The following is a 15,185-nucleotide window of genomic DNA, read 5'->3' on the forward strand; positions in this document are numbered from 1 at the left end:
CTGTTGTGCTCAGATCAATAAAAAGGAGTAGAAAGCAATAGCAGAAAAGATCTCTTAGTTTGAGATAGAAGAACAACATGAGGTCCTGGAAAGTAACTAAAATAGATAATGTTGCCTGAAAGATATCAAGAAACAGTTTTCTTAAAAAATAATAAATCTATTAGAATTTAATCAACTTCCTTTCTAAACACATCTCCAACATAATCTCTCCACTAAGATTATTCCTGGCATCCCAAACTTCCCTACCACTCCATCTACTGGCTCATCCTCTACAGAAAAGATCTCTTAGTTTGAGATAGGAGAACAGCATGAGGTCCTGGAAAGTAACTAAAATAGATAATGTTGCCTGAAGGATATCAAGAAACAGTTTTCTTAAAAAATAATAAATCTATTAAAATATAATCAACTTCCTTTCTAAACACATCTCCAACATAATCTCTCCACTAAGATTATTCCTGGCATCCCAAACTTCCCTACCACTCCGTCTACTGGCTCATCCTCTACAGAAAAGATCTCTTAGTTTGAGATAGGAGAACAGGATGAGGTCCTGGAAAGTAACTAAAATAGATAATGTTGCTTGAAGGATATCAAGAAACAGTTTTCTTAAAAAATAATAAATCTATTAAAATATAACCATCTTCCTTTCTAAACACATCCCCAACATAATCTCTCCACTAAGATTATTTCTGGCACCTCAAACTTCCCTACCACTCCATCTACTGGCTCATCCTCTACAGAAAAGATCTCTTAGTTTGAGATAGGAGAACAGCATGAGGTCCTGGAAAGTAACTAAAATAGATAATGTTGCCTGAAAGATATCAAGAAACAGTTTTCTTAAAAAATAATAAATCTATTAAAATATAATCAACTTCCTTTCTAAACACATCTCCAACATAATCTCTCCACCAAGATTATTTCTGGAACCTCAAACTTTCCTACTACTCCATCTACTGGCTCATCCCCTATTATAGCATTGACATCCCCCACACCATGTCTACATTCACATTCTTCACAAAACTCTCTAAACACCCATCTCAATCTATCCAAAATGCCTTTCCTCTTCACTTTTCTCATTACCAGGTCCATATGCATTCACAAAAATCCACATCTCCCGTTCCTGTTTCACTTTCACCCACATTAACCTTTCCTCCAATCCACCAGAAATTTTCGTATCTCATCACTTACAAGCAGAGCCATTGCTTCCCTCCTTCACCCCTCATCATTTCCAGCACTCTTCCCACCACATTTCCGAACTTAAAATCACCCCTCACTTTCAACTTAGTTTCACTTAATGCTAACACATTTATCTTCCTTCTTATGTACTGCAAATCTTTTCCTCTTTACTTTCATCTATACCACAACTATACACATTTATTGACCCAAAATATTAATAAATAAATAAAAGAATTTAAAACTGAGTTTGACAAATGGTGACATAAAGTCACATAGAGATGGACACTCAATGAGCATAGCTATTTTCATGTGTACTACTACCAATTAAATTAGGTCAATAAACACTCATTCACTCAAACTTCACACTCAATTTTTCTTACCTTTTTTACCCCAATAGATGTGGCAAAACCAGGGGAGATATTGAAACCCTCCTCATCTGGGAAGGTTGCCACTTTTGGGTTGTGGACCACAACGCGGATCCCATTGTCACGCGAGAGTAGTGAGAGGTGCTTATCTGGTGAGAGATTCAGTGTCAAACGGAGTCCATTCTGTGAAGAAAAATACATTTGTAATGATTTATACATTCTCACTTTTCTCACTAGATTTATGTTAAGCATAATGCTTGCCATTTATACTAGTATGTACAATTTCCTATGTTGCATAAGCCCAGATTCCTTTGCTGATCTCTTCACATGTGAATGGTTGGCATGGAAAAGGAGATACACAGCTTTTTCTATGTTGGTTAGATTCTGATCTGGTCAGTCAGTCAGTCTGGTACCCCAGGTCTCCTGCAGGAGACCATGGCTCTGATCACAAGAAAATTAATAGTGTAGCTTGGTGTACAGACTTGTTTGTCCACATGGGATTTCCCTGCAAAATAACATGTGATGTCTATCGCTGTTTGTTTCTATTTCTAGGAACTGTGTGGATTGCTATTGTTGGCTGACTGGTCTGATGTCACTTTAATTTTGTAATATTATTTAATGTAGTTTAAAGGTTGAAATAAACAAGCATTTGAAGGTCGACTGTTGTTTGAACAGGTGTACACCCATAATCAATTTGTCCCACGTGCAGAAAAATCCTGTCACCAGAAGATATACCACAGGAACAGGAGGTAAATCTGCAGTCAGTAACTACTGCAGAGTCTGCATCCTTGATCATGTCTTATCGAGTCTGCAGTACAGACTCGATAAGACATGATCAAGGATGCAATGGGTGTTGCTGCACCAAATCGTGTCTGAACAGATCTACAAATGTGTCAGAAACAGTAATATGTAACAGTAAATACTTTAACAAATCTGACAATGCTTATGCTGCAATGATTTTATGTCACTATAATTTTCAGTGTAGTTTTAATGTTTTAATGTATAGGCAATTCACTCAAAGAGCTAAGTCGATTCTGTATCTTTGGTTGACAGCCCTGCTCACCCTTCCTCCGCAGAGCTGGATGAAACCTCAAGCAAGCTTAAAATATATTCATATTTTTTCACTTAGCTCAGTGGCTATACGAGTTACATGAGTTTCATGTACATCTAGGGATGAAGCAGTCCTTGTTCATCTATTTCAAAGCTTTCCATCTTGATAGTGCAAAGAAAGTAATTATAGCGAGTATAAGATGAGGAATATAATTTCAATGTTTATATAGCATTTTACTTGTTATCACTGTATCCAGTCATTATGAGGCTGGTTGTAAAATTTAACATGTCTTCTGTGATATGAAATAGTCATGAATATGACTGTGTTTTCACATATCCCATATAGTGACACATAAAAGAGAAAATGGGAGGTTTATATGATTATCTTTTGATACTGGACGGGTGGTAGGAAGCACAGCGTCTTGCTGCCTCCCTCTCTTCCCAGCAGATTTCTTTACAATTAAAGTCACCCATTATAACTACTTTTCCTCCATCTTCCATTATCTTATTTAGTCATTGTCTTCTATCATATTTTTGTGTTCTTTTTCTTCCCACGCAGCTGTTTTAGGAGGCACATAATTTACTACACACTTCCTGCTCTTCCCATCCCTGTCCTCCACTTCCATCACAATCATCTCTACTCCATTCTTTCCATATGTGACATTTCTCACATTTATATCCTTCTTAGTCAGGAACATAACTCCACCCCCTTGTTTTACCTCTCTGTTTCTAATCCAACAATTGTATGCACCATGTCCTACACTGTTGGGTAGTAGTGGACCTTTCAATTTTGTCTCTGCAATTCCCATTATGTCCGGTTCTTTTTCCTTCAGGTAATCATTCATTTCGTCCAAGCCTGTTATTAAGCCATCTATATTTGTGTAAGACACTTTTAATTTTCTGCTACTTCCATTGTGTTTTCTGTTTCCCTTCTTTTTTTCTCTGCTATGAACCATTTCCTCACTTTCATATTCACTACTCTCCAATAGAATTTCTCTTTTTCTGACTTTGTTCTTTTCTCATTTTTTCCTTAGTTTCTAGTCTTTTTGTTTTCTCATCCTCCCTTTCCTCTTTATTCATTTCTCTTTTTATCCATACCTGTTTATACTGATCACTGTCTGCTAGTTTCCCTGTTTTTGCTAAGATATTCTCTGCTGTCGTTTATGACCTGAATTTAACTTTAATTGGTCTGGTCTTATCTGTATTGTATTTCCCTAGTCTATATATTTCTTCTATTTCTTTCCCTGTTTCTGGTTCATCTTCTTGAACTACTATAGTAGACGCAAAGAGAAATGGCCGCTAAAGCGGGGTTAGGGAATTTCCCAGTGTTGCCACATCTCCACAGATAACACGGCCCACACGGCTCACCCACCCACTCGCCAGCTCTCTCTCTCTCTCTCTCTATATATATATATATATATATATATATATATATATATATATATATATATATATATATATATAATGTATTTATCTATGGCGAGAACGTGCATGTGGATGCAATGCTTTCTGAATGCAGTGTGGGGGCGTGGCCAGAGAAGGGATGGAGTGGCAACGTCACTCTCTCTCGCTCATATGCCATGTCCATGACTCGAGGAAACGAAACCTTTGTATAGAAAACATTGCTTTGATTTTTACTTCAGTGGTGGTGTGTGACAAAAAATTATAATATAATTATATGTGGCAACATTATAAAATTATGAAATAAAATTTAAAATAAAATAAAATGATAAAATAATCATATGTGGCAACACAGGGGGAATATCCGTGCTCTGTCCTAATGTCCAGTTTTCGATGCACCAAGTATGATATCTTATTTACTTTTTCCTTTTCCTCCTTTATTCTTGTAGTTCTATTTGGATTATACTTCTCTTATACATTTCTTTTTATCCACTAATTCTCTTACTATATTCTCCTTCTTCCTCATCACTTTAATAACTGTGTCCTTGGTTTGTTCTTTCATCTGCTGTTCCACTATACCTCTAAATTCAATTTTATTGTTCTCTTGTACTTTTTTCCAACCACTTACCTCTTTTGCTATGGACTCTTTATTCACTTTGATTCCTCATTCTCATCCTTTATTTCTCTTAACTGTCTTTTTAATTCTTTTATTTCTTTAGTTAGGTTTTGATTCTCCTTCTTTAGTTCTTCCAGTATATCAACTCTTTGGGTAACTAGCGTTAATTGGTAAAACTTAACCTCCCATGTTTCGTTCTTTTCTTTTAGTTTCTCCTCTAGATTTACTAGTCGGGGGAGGTTGTCACCTCCTCCCTCATTAAATCCATGGAAATAATTATCTTTACCTTTCATTGCACTGCTCTTATCTATATTTCTAATTTTTACATTTTTACTAATCTCTTCGACTTCACCACTATCATCTGCCCCTCTCTTGTTGACATGCCATCTGACCTCCTGGGCCCATTCGTCCCCTTCCTCATTTCCTTCCATTTTCCTCAGTAATCCCTCTCTTTCACCTTTTCCTTCACCTTCCCACTACACCACAAACTTTCCCCTTCCCTACTAATACAACAAAGGTACTCCCTCATTCCTGAGATCGATGCAACTTGAATTTCCCTGGAGTTCCAAACTTCGTTGTCACTTCGACTGACGTGTCTGTGGGTGTAAAATGGCCATGAGGAAGGAGAGTGAAAATCTGTATATTAGGTTAACCAAAAAATTATCTCCTCTTACAGTATAGCCGACATTGCTTGTCCTGCGCACAGGCATGGGTCGCCTCTTCTTGTTGATTCTAACTATCTTGAAAGGTGTGTTGAAGGTGTAACACATGCCATACATGCTGCTTGGCCACTCATAAAAATCACTGTAATGGAGAAAAAACACACATTGTTATATTAAGACTACAGAACTAAAAAGAACTGCAAACAAAAATCCAGTAAAACAGGCATTTGTTTGTTCATAATATATTGATTCTTCCCCATGTGGAACTCAGACCTCCCCCACCCCAACACACACCCACACCCATCTGGTCTGGCAACAAAAAGACCAAGGTTCAATTTCACTAAAGCTACCTTGGTCAAGCAAAAAAGAACCAGTATGTCTTAGCAACTTCATAGGGTTGTGGTGATCTGCATTACAGTGAATGATCCAACTGATTATTACAGATATACAGTGCACAAATAATAGTGCAAGATATTGTGTTCTTAATAATAATGATAAATGTTGCTTCAATTTTCACAAACTGGAAACCGACAGCCCTTCAGTGGCTGACAACATTCCTTTAGGCCTCCCAAAGATCTCTCTTAGCTGAGTGGACAAAGCCCCTTAAAAGGATAAGGAATGATTTCAGTTTAATGGAACAATAAACAATGAACCTTCTCACCGATATGAGCAATCCCTCCTATCAAAGCTGCAAGTGGCAATGAATTCTTTTATGGAGCTGGCATAATTATAGGAGTCATTCTTGGAGAGTCTGAATGAGGCAGTGATGTCACTGGCATCAGCTGTTTTGCTGTTCTTGAGCCAGTCAAAGAGCACCTTCTCTGTAATTATTCCATCCTCACTGTATGGTGAGCTGGAGGCTGCAAAAGGAGAAGACAGGTCTGATGCATGTATTTGCAAGTTCTGCCCAGGAACTGACACTTTCATGTTGGACAACCAATCAATTCATTGTCCCAGATCTTTTGCAAGAGATCCAGAACTCCCAAGTACATGGCAACAGCCCCTGGGTCCATATGTCACACAAGGAAAAAAAAAATTGTACTGTTGTCTGCAGATCAGTGTAGGATGAGATGTTTGGTGTCCTCTGTGTGATGATTACATCTACAGCAGTATGGTTCTGTGACCAGGCCTATTCTGTGTTGGTACTATTGCTGGATGGTGTCCTGAACATTAGTATACTAGCATGGTTATTTCTTCTCTTGAGTGTGATTTTTCTGTGGAAATGATATAAGGAGGTTTGGTGTCATAATATTGAGGTTGGCAGTCTGCCTTTCATGGTTTGTTTTGTGATCTAATTGTGGATGGGACGAAAGTGTCCCATGGGACCCCTTGCAGGTCAGTAATGTCGTGGGATGGCCAGAGAAGAGGTGTGGACAGGAGCGAGGGAGTGGGAGTGAATTACCACTAACAAAATTGAATACAGATTTGAAGCTCCAAGAAATAATAAGGACACCATTAAGGGTATGAATGTTGATATAATGAATATCATTATATCATTGGGGGATCAGCAGAGAAAGTAGGGAGTACAAAAAAATATCAAAGAAAGCAAATTCTCAAAAATTACAAATTACTAAATCAAAAGAGGAATGATAATGGAGATCAAAATCAGTAGGGCAAAATAAAAGGTAAAGATCAGAGAAAAGAAAGTGACTCACGGATCATTTGAAGGAAACTCTACAGAAATGTAAAAGTATCAAATAGACATAATATAGACTACCTTTAGGGAGGAAGTAGATACATTTGAAAGATAAAATAAGGATATTATTAAAACAGAGACAGAATGGTAAAAAGATCTTATCAAGAAACTTATTTGTCAAATACTAAGATTGAATCAGTAAATCTATCTGTAGGCATTAGTAGTTTATTAGAAATTACAAATCAAAAAGAGAAGAAGTGAGCTTTCACAGATTGGATACAAAATAGGATGAGGGAGTCATCTGAGAGGTACAAAGAAAAGAAAAGAGAAGTAAAGCACAAGGTAAAGGAGACAAAGAGGAGAGCAGATGTGAAATGGGGTAAGAGTATGACAGAAAATTTTGAAAATAATAAAAAGATGTTTTGGAAAGAAATTAAGAGAGGAAGGGGAGGCAAATCAAGTAGAGAAGAAAAGGTAAAAGGTGTAGATGGAGAGATGATAATGGAAGAGAAGGCAGTAAGGGGAAGATGGGCAGAGTATTTTAGGGAGTTATTAAATGTGAAGGAGGATAGGAAGGGAAAGATAAATGCAGTGGGAAGTGCTAAGAAAATGACCATGATGAATGAGGAAAATGGAGGAGAAATAAGGATGAAGTCAAGGTAGTTGTTAAGATGATGAGAGCAGGTAAGGCATCTGGTTTGGATGGATGCCATGCAGAATGTCTAAAAAAAGGAGGTACAGTGAGTGGTGGACTGGCTGGTGAGGTTATTTAATGTTTGCTGGAGAGAGGGTAGAGTGCCGGAGGACTGGAGGAGTGCCTGTATAGTTCCACTTTACAAGGGAAAAGGGGACAAGTGTGAGTGTAGTAGTTTCAGAGGGATTAGCTTGTTAAGTGTAGTTGGAAAGGCTTATGGAAGGATCTTGATTGAGAGGATTCGGGGTACCATCCTAGCCTCCCGATAGTGGGAAGTTTGTGATGTTAATCCATATCATCATCATCATATCAATAAACTAATCAGATGGTAGTTACTATCTCCTTGATAAGAGGGAAAATACCCTTGGTGTATAGATAGATAGATAGATAGTTACTAAGGTCTTCCTGTTCTCCTTTCTTGTGTAGCAAAATCACTGTAGTGGTGCACAATACATATATATTAGGATGGATTTTTCCCCTTACAAGGGAGGTAGCTAATGTAAGGGGCATAAATCCATTTCCACCTATTTCATCCCCACATCAAAATAAGTGTCTGGGGAAATAAAATATCAAGAGAAATAGGTACCTGGAGAGGAATGCAAAGTGGATGTGGGGGGAGGGGCCCCATGTAATGAAGTAGTGGAGGTAAACTAGTTTTGGATGTCAGGCTCTACTGAGGATGTCCTGTGCCTCTATTACTTTTCACCCAAGCAGTGGACACAGGATGACCCTTCATTCACAAAGATCTAAGATGAAAGAGACGACAAATGGATGATGGATGAGTGTAAAATGACTGAGAGGTGGATGCATGCTTTGGCTGGCTATCTCCCTTATAAAGGGGAAGAAACCATGGCTGTTCTTTCTGGTGATGCTTTCTTGTTAAATTCCACCAGCACTTGTGTGATGTTGATGATAACTGTGGTAGCAAAATATCCCTACTGGAATCTATATTGGTTTGAGAAGGTGGGCAATTTCATTATTTCTTTTTGCAATTAGTCTCCAAAAATTGTAAAATCTTATGATCACAAGAATATGATACAGCACTTGTCTTGCGACACTGCTTCTGACCCAGGGCAGTGGACAAGGTGCAGGGATGACCCATCATTCAGGAGGTGCTAAGATAAGAGGGAGGGTGGAGGGGTGTGGAGTGTATTCAGGGATGGAATGGGTGGGAATGATTTTATGCCTTTTTCTTTTTGGCTACCCCCCTTGTAAGGGGGAAAAAGCCTTGGTATGTGTATGTATGTATGTATTTGTTGGATAAATATTTGAGTTCACTATAAAGGCATGCAGGATGATATGACACATGATTGGGCTAAGTAGTGTGAGCTTCATACTGTCACTTGGTCCCATGTAATGTGTTATTCATGTTTTACCGCATTTAAGTGTGTGAAGCTAAAGGCCAGTTTTCTATGAGACTACCACTTAGTATGTACATACTTACTGTCATCATAGCAGATATACGGGGGGCACGATGGACAAATACGATTTATGTTCCTCTCAAGATCATAGTACTGTGTCTCGTAGAAGTCTGTAAAAGAAGACATTGTCTCAGGCTGTGGGTTTCAACAGAGGTCCATAGAGGGATCACTTGAAATAAATGGGATATTAGTAGGATTGAATGGAATATCTTTTAATAATTACTATGATGGGGGCCATAGAAATAAATTACAAATCAGACAGGGCCATCAGACAAAAAATGGACTGGTCTAACACTACTAAGGGGTGGGAGTGTGGTGTTCCACACCAGTGTGGAGTTGAGGCCGATATCATTATATAAAAAAGATTAATAATAGTAATAATAATAATAATAATAAAAATAATAATAATAATAATAATAATAATAATAATAACAATAATAATAATAACAATAATAATAATAATAAAATAATAATAATAATAATAATACATACATACATATACCAAAGGCTTTTTCCCCCTTACACAGGGGGTAGCCAAAAAGAAAAAGGCATAGAAATCACTCCCACCCATTTCATTTCCCATATATTCCACTCCCCTCCACCCTCCTCCCTCCCTCCTATCTTGGCACCTCCTGGATGACGGGTCATCCCTGCGTCCTGTCCACTGCCCTGGGTCAGAAGTAGTGTCGCAAGACACAGCACATTCACAGCAAGGCCGCTTCATATATTTGGCGACCCCCCTACTCTCCGTCCCCTCATGCAGGAAAGGAGAAGACGGGGAGAAATCCCTTCGGGCTGCGTCAAATTTTTTCTCATACATACTTCCTCACCCCCCATCCCCCACCCACTCCCCCTCATGTATCACAGCCTCATCTATACACAACCCTTCTCCATTCACCCCTATCTTCTGTCCTCTCCCGTCCTTCCTCTACAGACATTCCTCTCTTTTGTAAAACCCCTTTCACCCCATCCATCCATCTCATCCTAGGACGCCCCCTCATATTCACTCCTTCCACCTCCACCTTTCACACTTCTTTTACTAATCTTTCTTCACTCATTCTTTCCATGTGTCCAAACCATCCTAATATTCTTTCATCAACCCTATCTCCCAGCTTCTTTTCCACCCCTGTTCTCCTCCTCACCTCCTCATTTCTCACTCTATCTAGCCTAGTAACCCCTATCATACTTCTCAGACATTTCATCTCAAACACATTCAAACTCCTTCTCTCTTCCTCTCTCATGTTCCATGTTTCTGCCCCGTACATTGCTGTTGGCAAAATCACTCCTTCATATAACCTCCTCTTAGCATCCATTCCCAAATGTCTATTTCTCATTACACTTTTTAATCCACCAAGGCATTTACTCGCTTCTCTCAATCTACATTCTACCTCCACCCCCACTCCTCCCTTTCCTGTCACATTCGCACCCAAGTATCTGAAACTATCCACTTCCTCCAATTTCTCACCCTTAATGCTCACTTCCAGCCTACTGTCACTCTCTCCCCTTGTACATCTCATCACCTTACTTTTACCCACATTTATCTTCAGCTTTCTTCTTTCACCCACCTTCTCAAACTCTGTCACTAACTTCCTCAATCCCTCCTCTGATCCTGCTACAAGTGCAGTGTCGTCGGCAAACAACAACTGGCTCACCTCCCACTTTTCTCCATTTTCTTTAATCATCTCCAACCCCTGACCCACTACCCTTGCACTCACCTCTCGCACCACCCCATCCATGTAAAGATTGAACAGCCAGGGCGACATAACACACCCCTGACAAAGTCCCACCTTTACCTCAAACCATTCACTCTCTCCATTTCTAATCCTAACGCAAGCTCTACTACTCTCATAAAAACTCTTGACTGCTCCCAGAAGCTTTCCTCCTATCCCATATATCTGCAGTACCTCCCACAGTGCCCTCCTGTCCACCCTGTCATAAGCCTTTTCCAAATCCATAAAAGCCAAAAAAACATCCTTACCTTTTCCTATAGCTTTCTCACATATCTGTCTTACCACAACAATCTGATCTACACATCCCCTACCTGTCCTAAAACCACTCCGTTCCTCACCAATTACCCTCCCATAAGCCTTCCCAACTACACTCAACAAGCTGATCCCTCTGTAACTACTACACTCATACTTGTCCCCCTTTACTTTGTAAAGTGGAACTATACAGGCACTCCTCCAGTCTTCTGGCACTCTACCCTCTCTTAAACAAACATCAAATAACCTCACCAGCCAGTCCACCATAACTGTACCTCCTTTTTTCAGACATTCTGCATGGCATCCATCCAACCCAGGTGCCTTATCTGCTCTCATCATCTCAACAGCTGCTTTCACTTCATCCTTCCCTATTTCTCCTCCATTTTTCTCACTCATCACTTTCATTTTCTTAGCGCTTCCCACTGCAACTACCTTTCCCTCCCTATCCTCCTTCACATTTAGCAACTCCCTAAAATACTCTGCCCACCTTCCTCTCACTGCCTTCTCTTCCACATCAAGGTTGATGTGGATGAAGATGAAGCTGGGAAAGGAGATGTGGGTTTTTGTAAGTGCGTATGGGCCTGGTAGTGAGAAGAGCATAGAGGAAAGGGAGGCATTCTGGGTAGATATAAATGAGTGCATAGAGGGATTAGGGAGAAATTTCAATGTAGTTGTATTGGGAGATCTAAATGCTAGGGTAGAAAATGAACCAATTGATGGAGTGATTGGAAAGTATGGGGTTCAAGGCAAAAATCGTAGTGGAGAGTTGATGGTGGAGATGTGTCTTGAAAGAGAGTTGATGATAGCAAATACAGTGTTTAAGAAGAAAGTCAGGCATAAATACACATGGGAGAGGGTGGTGGATGGAAGGGTGGCAGATAGAGCATTAATGGACTATATAGTGGTGACCAGGAGTATGGTAGGAAGAGTTAAGGATGTACATGTTCTAAGGGGAGAGAGTGGGGGAATATCAGATCATTTCCTGGTGGAAGGTAAATTGAGAGTGGAGAATAGGTGGAGAAAGAGGAAAAGGGCAGAAGGTAGGGAGGTACTTAGAGTGAACTGCTTAAATGAAGAAAAAAAGGAGAATGAGTATAAGAAGAAGTTGAGAGAGGAGTGGGAGAGAGTAAAGGATAGAGTAGAACTAGGAGTGGAGGAGGAATGGGGATGGTTCAAGGAGGGAGTCATAAGGTGTGCAAAGATGGTGTGTGGAACAAGGAGGGCGGGAGGAAATAGAAAGAAGGGTAGTGAGTGGTGGGATGAGGAAGCAAAGAAGGGTGTAGAAGAGAAGAAGCAGGCATTCATAGATTGGCTACAAATTAGGACGAGGGAATCGTATGAGAGGTACAAAGTAAAGAGAAAAGAAGTTAAGCATAAGATAAAGGAAGCAAAGAGGAGAGCAGATGTGAAATGGGGAAAGAGTATGACAGAAAATTTCGAAAGTAATAAAAAGATGTTTTGGAAGGAAGTTAAAAGAGGAAGAGGAGGCGAATCAAGTAGAGAAGAAAAGGTAAAAGGTGCAGATGGAGAGATAATAATAATAATAATAATGATAATAATAATAATAATAATAATAATAATAATAATAATAATAATAATGATGATGATGATGATGATAATATTTTCATTAAAATTGTCAATAACCACTTTATTTTTTCTATAAAAAATAAATTATTTCTAAATACAATACTGATGCTATAAGATAATTCACTTTTAGACTTATAACAATTCTTATGAGATCTCAAGCTGGTTAACCTTACTTGTGTCACTTGAGACAGAAAAATTAAAATGGTTGTGTAAATGGGCTAAAGTGAAACAATATCTTCAGAGGGGCACGTATGGGAATCTTTTCCTAGCCAATCCGCTGCTCATTCCTTTACAAAATACATATATACCAGATACATGGATATTTATCACTGCACTTCAATAAAACATCCCTAGACCATCAGTGGATGGCAAGCAGCTACACTGCATCTCCTTGTGTGATGTTGATGATAACTGTGGTAGCGAACTGTCCCTACTTGAATCCCTATTGGTTTGAGAAGGTGGGCAATTTCATTATTTATTTTTGCAATTAGTCTACAAAAATTGTAAAAGGTGATGATCACAAGAATATGATACAGCACTTGTTGGATAAATATTCGAGTTCACTATAAAGGCATGCAGGATGATATAACACATGAATGGGCTAAGTAGCGTAAGCTTCATACTGTCATTTGGTCCTATGTAATGTGTCATTCATGTTTTTACTGCATTCAAGTGTGTGAAGCTAAAGGCCAGTTTTGTATGAGCCTACCACTTAGTATGTAAATGTACTACACCATACATGGCACACCTCACTTAAAGATAGAATGTCACCCCTTGTAGGTGTAGGTGTGGTAAGTAATAATTCAATTTAATAGATACATGGGACAATATTTATAGACCTGTTGAAGTGCAGGTCTGGCTTGAAGTCTATATAACTATCAATCTTGGCTATTAAAGATATGTCACTATAAAGATATATTTCCAAAGAATGGGAGGGTATTTCAAGATTGGGGGGACTAGGATACAAGAGGGGTTATTGACCTGTTGGAGTGCAGGGTGTGGCTTGAAGTGATGCCTTCAAGTCCACAAACCCTGGTATTCTCTGATTAGAAATTTGCGACCATGACTTCCTATTCATATTATTTTTATATCTAGCTAATAAGAATTTATAATCTAGGTCAGACATTTAGGAGGGGGAGAGGGTCCCAAACTATAGGTTCCTGAGTATTGAGTCATGTGGAATTTTTGGACGAAGACTAATAAATTGAAGTCACGGCACATCATTTCAGACCTGTTTTTAGCTGTAAGCAGGCATTGGGGGTAGTGTACGGCATAGAGGAAGGAGGAACAGGTAGGGAAAGGGGTCTAGCATGAGTGACGAAGGGAGCGGGAGACAAGTCACGTATGAAAAATGGAGAGGGAGGCATAATTCTTACAATCGGGTGGTTGGATGTATGTTCATGTGTTGCCTGTATTTATTTAAATTTCTCCCGGGCATCCTATCCAGTAATTTTGAATAATATAAATGAATATGAAAATTGTTGGCATTATAGGCGAGAGTAAGAGAAGATGAGATAAGAAATGGTAGAACATGAAAAGACATTCCGAGCTTGCTCTCCCTTCCTTCTTTCATTCTGAGAATTTTTTTTTAGAATTTCAAGAAATACAAGATGATATGCCAATGACTTACCATTTCCCATTTCGTCAAAACAGCCATACTTGTCTATGAAGATATTTATACCACAGAAGGCATGGTATTCATAATGCTCCTTGTAGTCTGGTAGAGTAATGGCAGAATAGAAAAAGACGGTTAAAATGAGTACAGGAACACTTGACATATGGCAGGATAAGAGAAATTAAAGTTTTGATGAGTATAAATATAATATTTAACATCTGGAAAAGTAAGAGAAATTAAAATTACTTTTGAAATGTTATATGTTTTGTTTTGTTTTCAATAACCAGTGCTTCTGTCCAAAAAAAGGAAGTCATAAAAGTGATTAAAAGTGATTAGCATTCTCCTTTCAGTAGAAACTGGTCTCCAAACTTAATGGATGTTATAAAAATCTGATCCATAGGAGTGTCACTATAATCCCTAGTGTATTGATTACATCAAATTTGCAATCAATACTCCATATAGGGTTGCAAAGAATGACTGGAGACATACAGCTGTATAATAAACTTGTAAAAAAAATTATAATCATACAAATATACATTCAGCATTCACACATTCATATAGTGAATGTGTGAATGCAAAGTACTTGAAATGGGCAACAGCAGCAAAAGACCATCCTTATATTTTTCCTTGAGAAGAGAACCCATTACAAAAACAAAAGAGGTGGAAGGCTTTGGTTGATAAAAAGCAACCTGTCACCTAACAGACATAGCAGGATTATGGGAGAGACGTAGACTGCTGAAGAAAATTAAATTGACGGTTTCACCATGTGGATGAAGAGATGATAAAGAAACTCATTGAAAACCTGATCCATCCAAGACTGGAATATGCATCTGTGGTATGGTCTCCACACAGAGTGAATGATATAAGCAAGATAAAAAAAATACAAAGGGCAACTACCAAACTGGTTCCCAGCCTGAAAGATAAAACATATGAGCAAAGATTAATAACATTGGGCCTACCAACTTTGAAAGACGGAAGAGAAA

At 38.7% G+C, this 15,185-nt stretch overlaps 1 protein-coding gene across 1 annotated transcript in view; it reads right to left on the reverse strand.

The window, feature by feature from the left end:
- LOC143029399 (uncharacterized) overlaps window positions 1-15,185 on the reverse strand; it is a 74,054-nt gene that overhangs the window by 24,479 nt on the left and 34,390 nt on the right. The window contains exons 9-13 of the mRNA XM_076192081.1: window positions 14,218-14,304; window positions 9,042-9,128; window positions 5,929-6,127; window positions 5,280-5,409; window positions 1,554-1,721 (exon numbers count right to left, since the gene is read on the reverse strand). Coding sequence (XP_076048196.1) covers window positions 1,554-1,721; window positions 5,280-5,409; window positions 5,929-6,127; window positions 9,042-9,128; window positions 14,218-14,304 — 671 coding nt within the window. The remainder of the gene's footprint in view (window positions 1-1,553; window positions 1,722-5,279; window positions 5,410-5,928; window positions 6,128-9,041; window positions 9,129-14,217; window positions 14,305-15,185) is intronic.

Source organism: Oratosquilla oratoria, chromosome 1, assembly GCF_046742065.1.
Source record: "Oratosquilla oratoria isolate Oo_2021 chromosome 1, ASM4674206v1, whole genome shotgun sequence".
Classification (NCBI taxonomy): Eukaryota; Metazoa; Arthropoda; class Malacostraca; order Stomatopoda; family Squillidae; genus Oratosquilla; species Oratosquilla oratoria.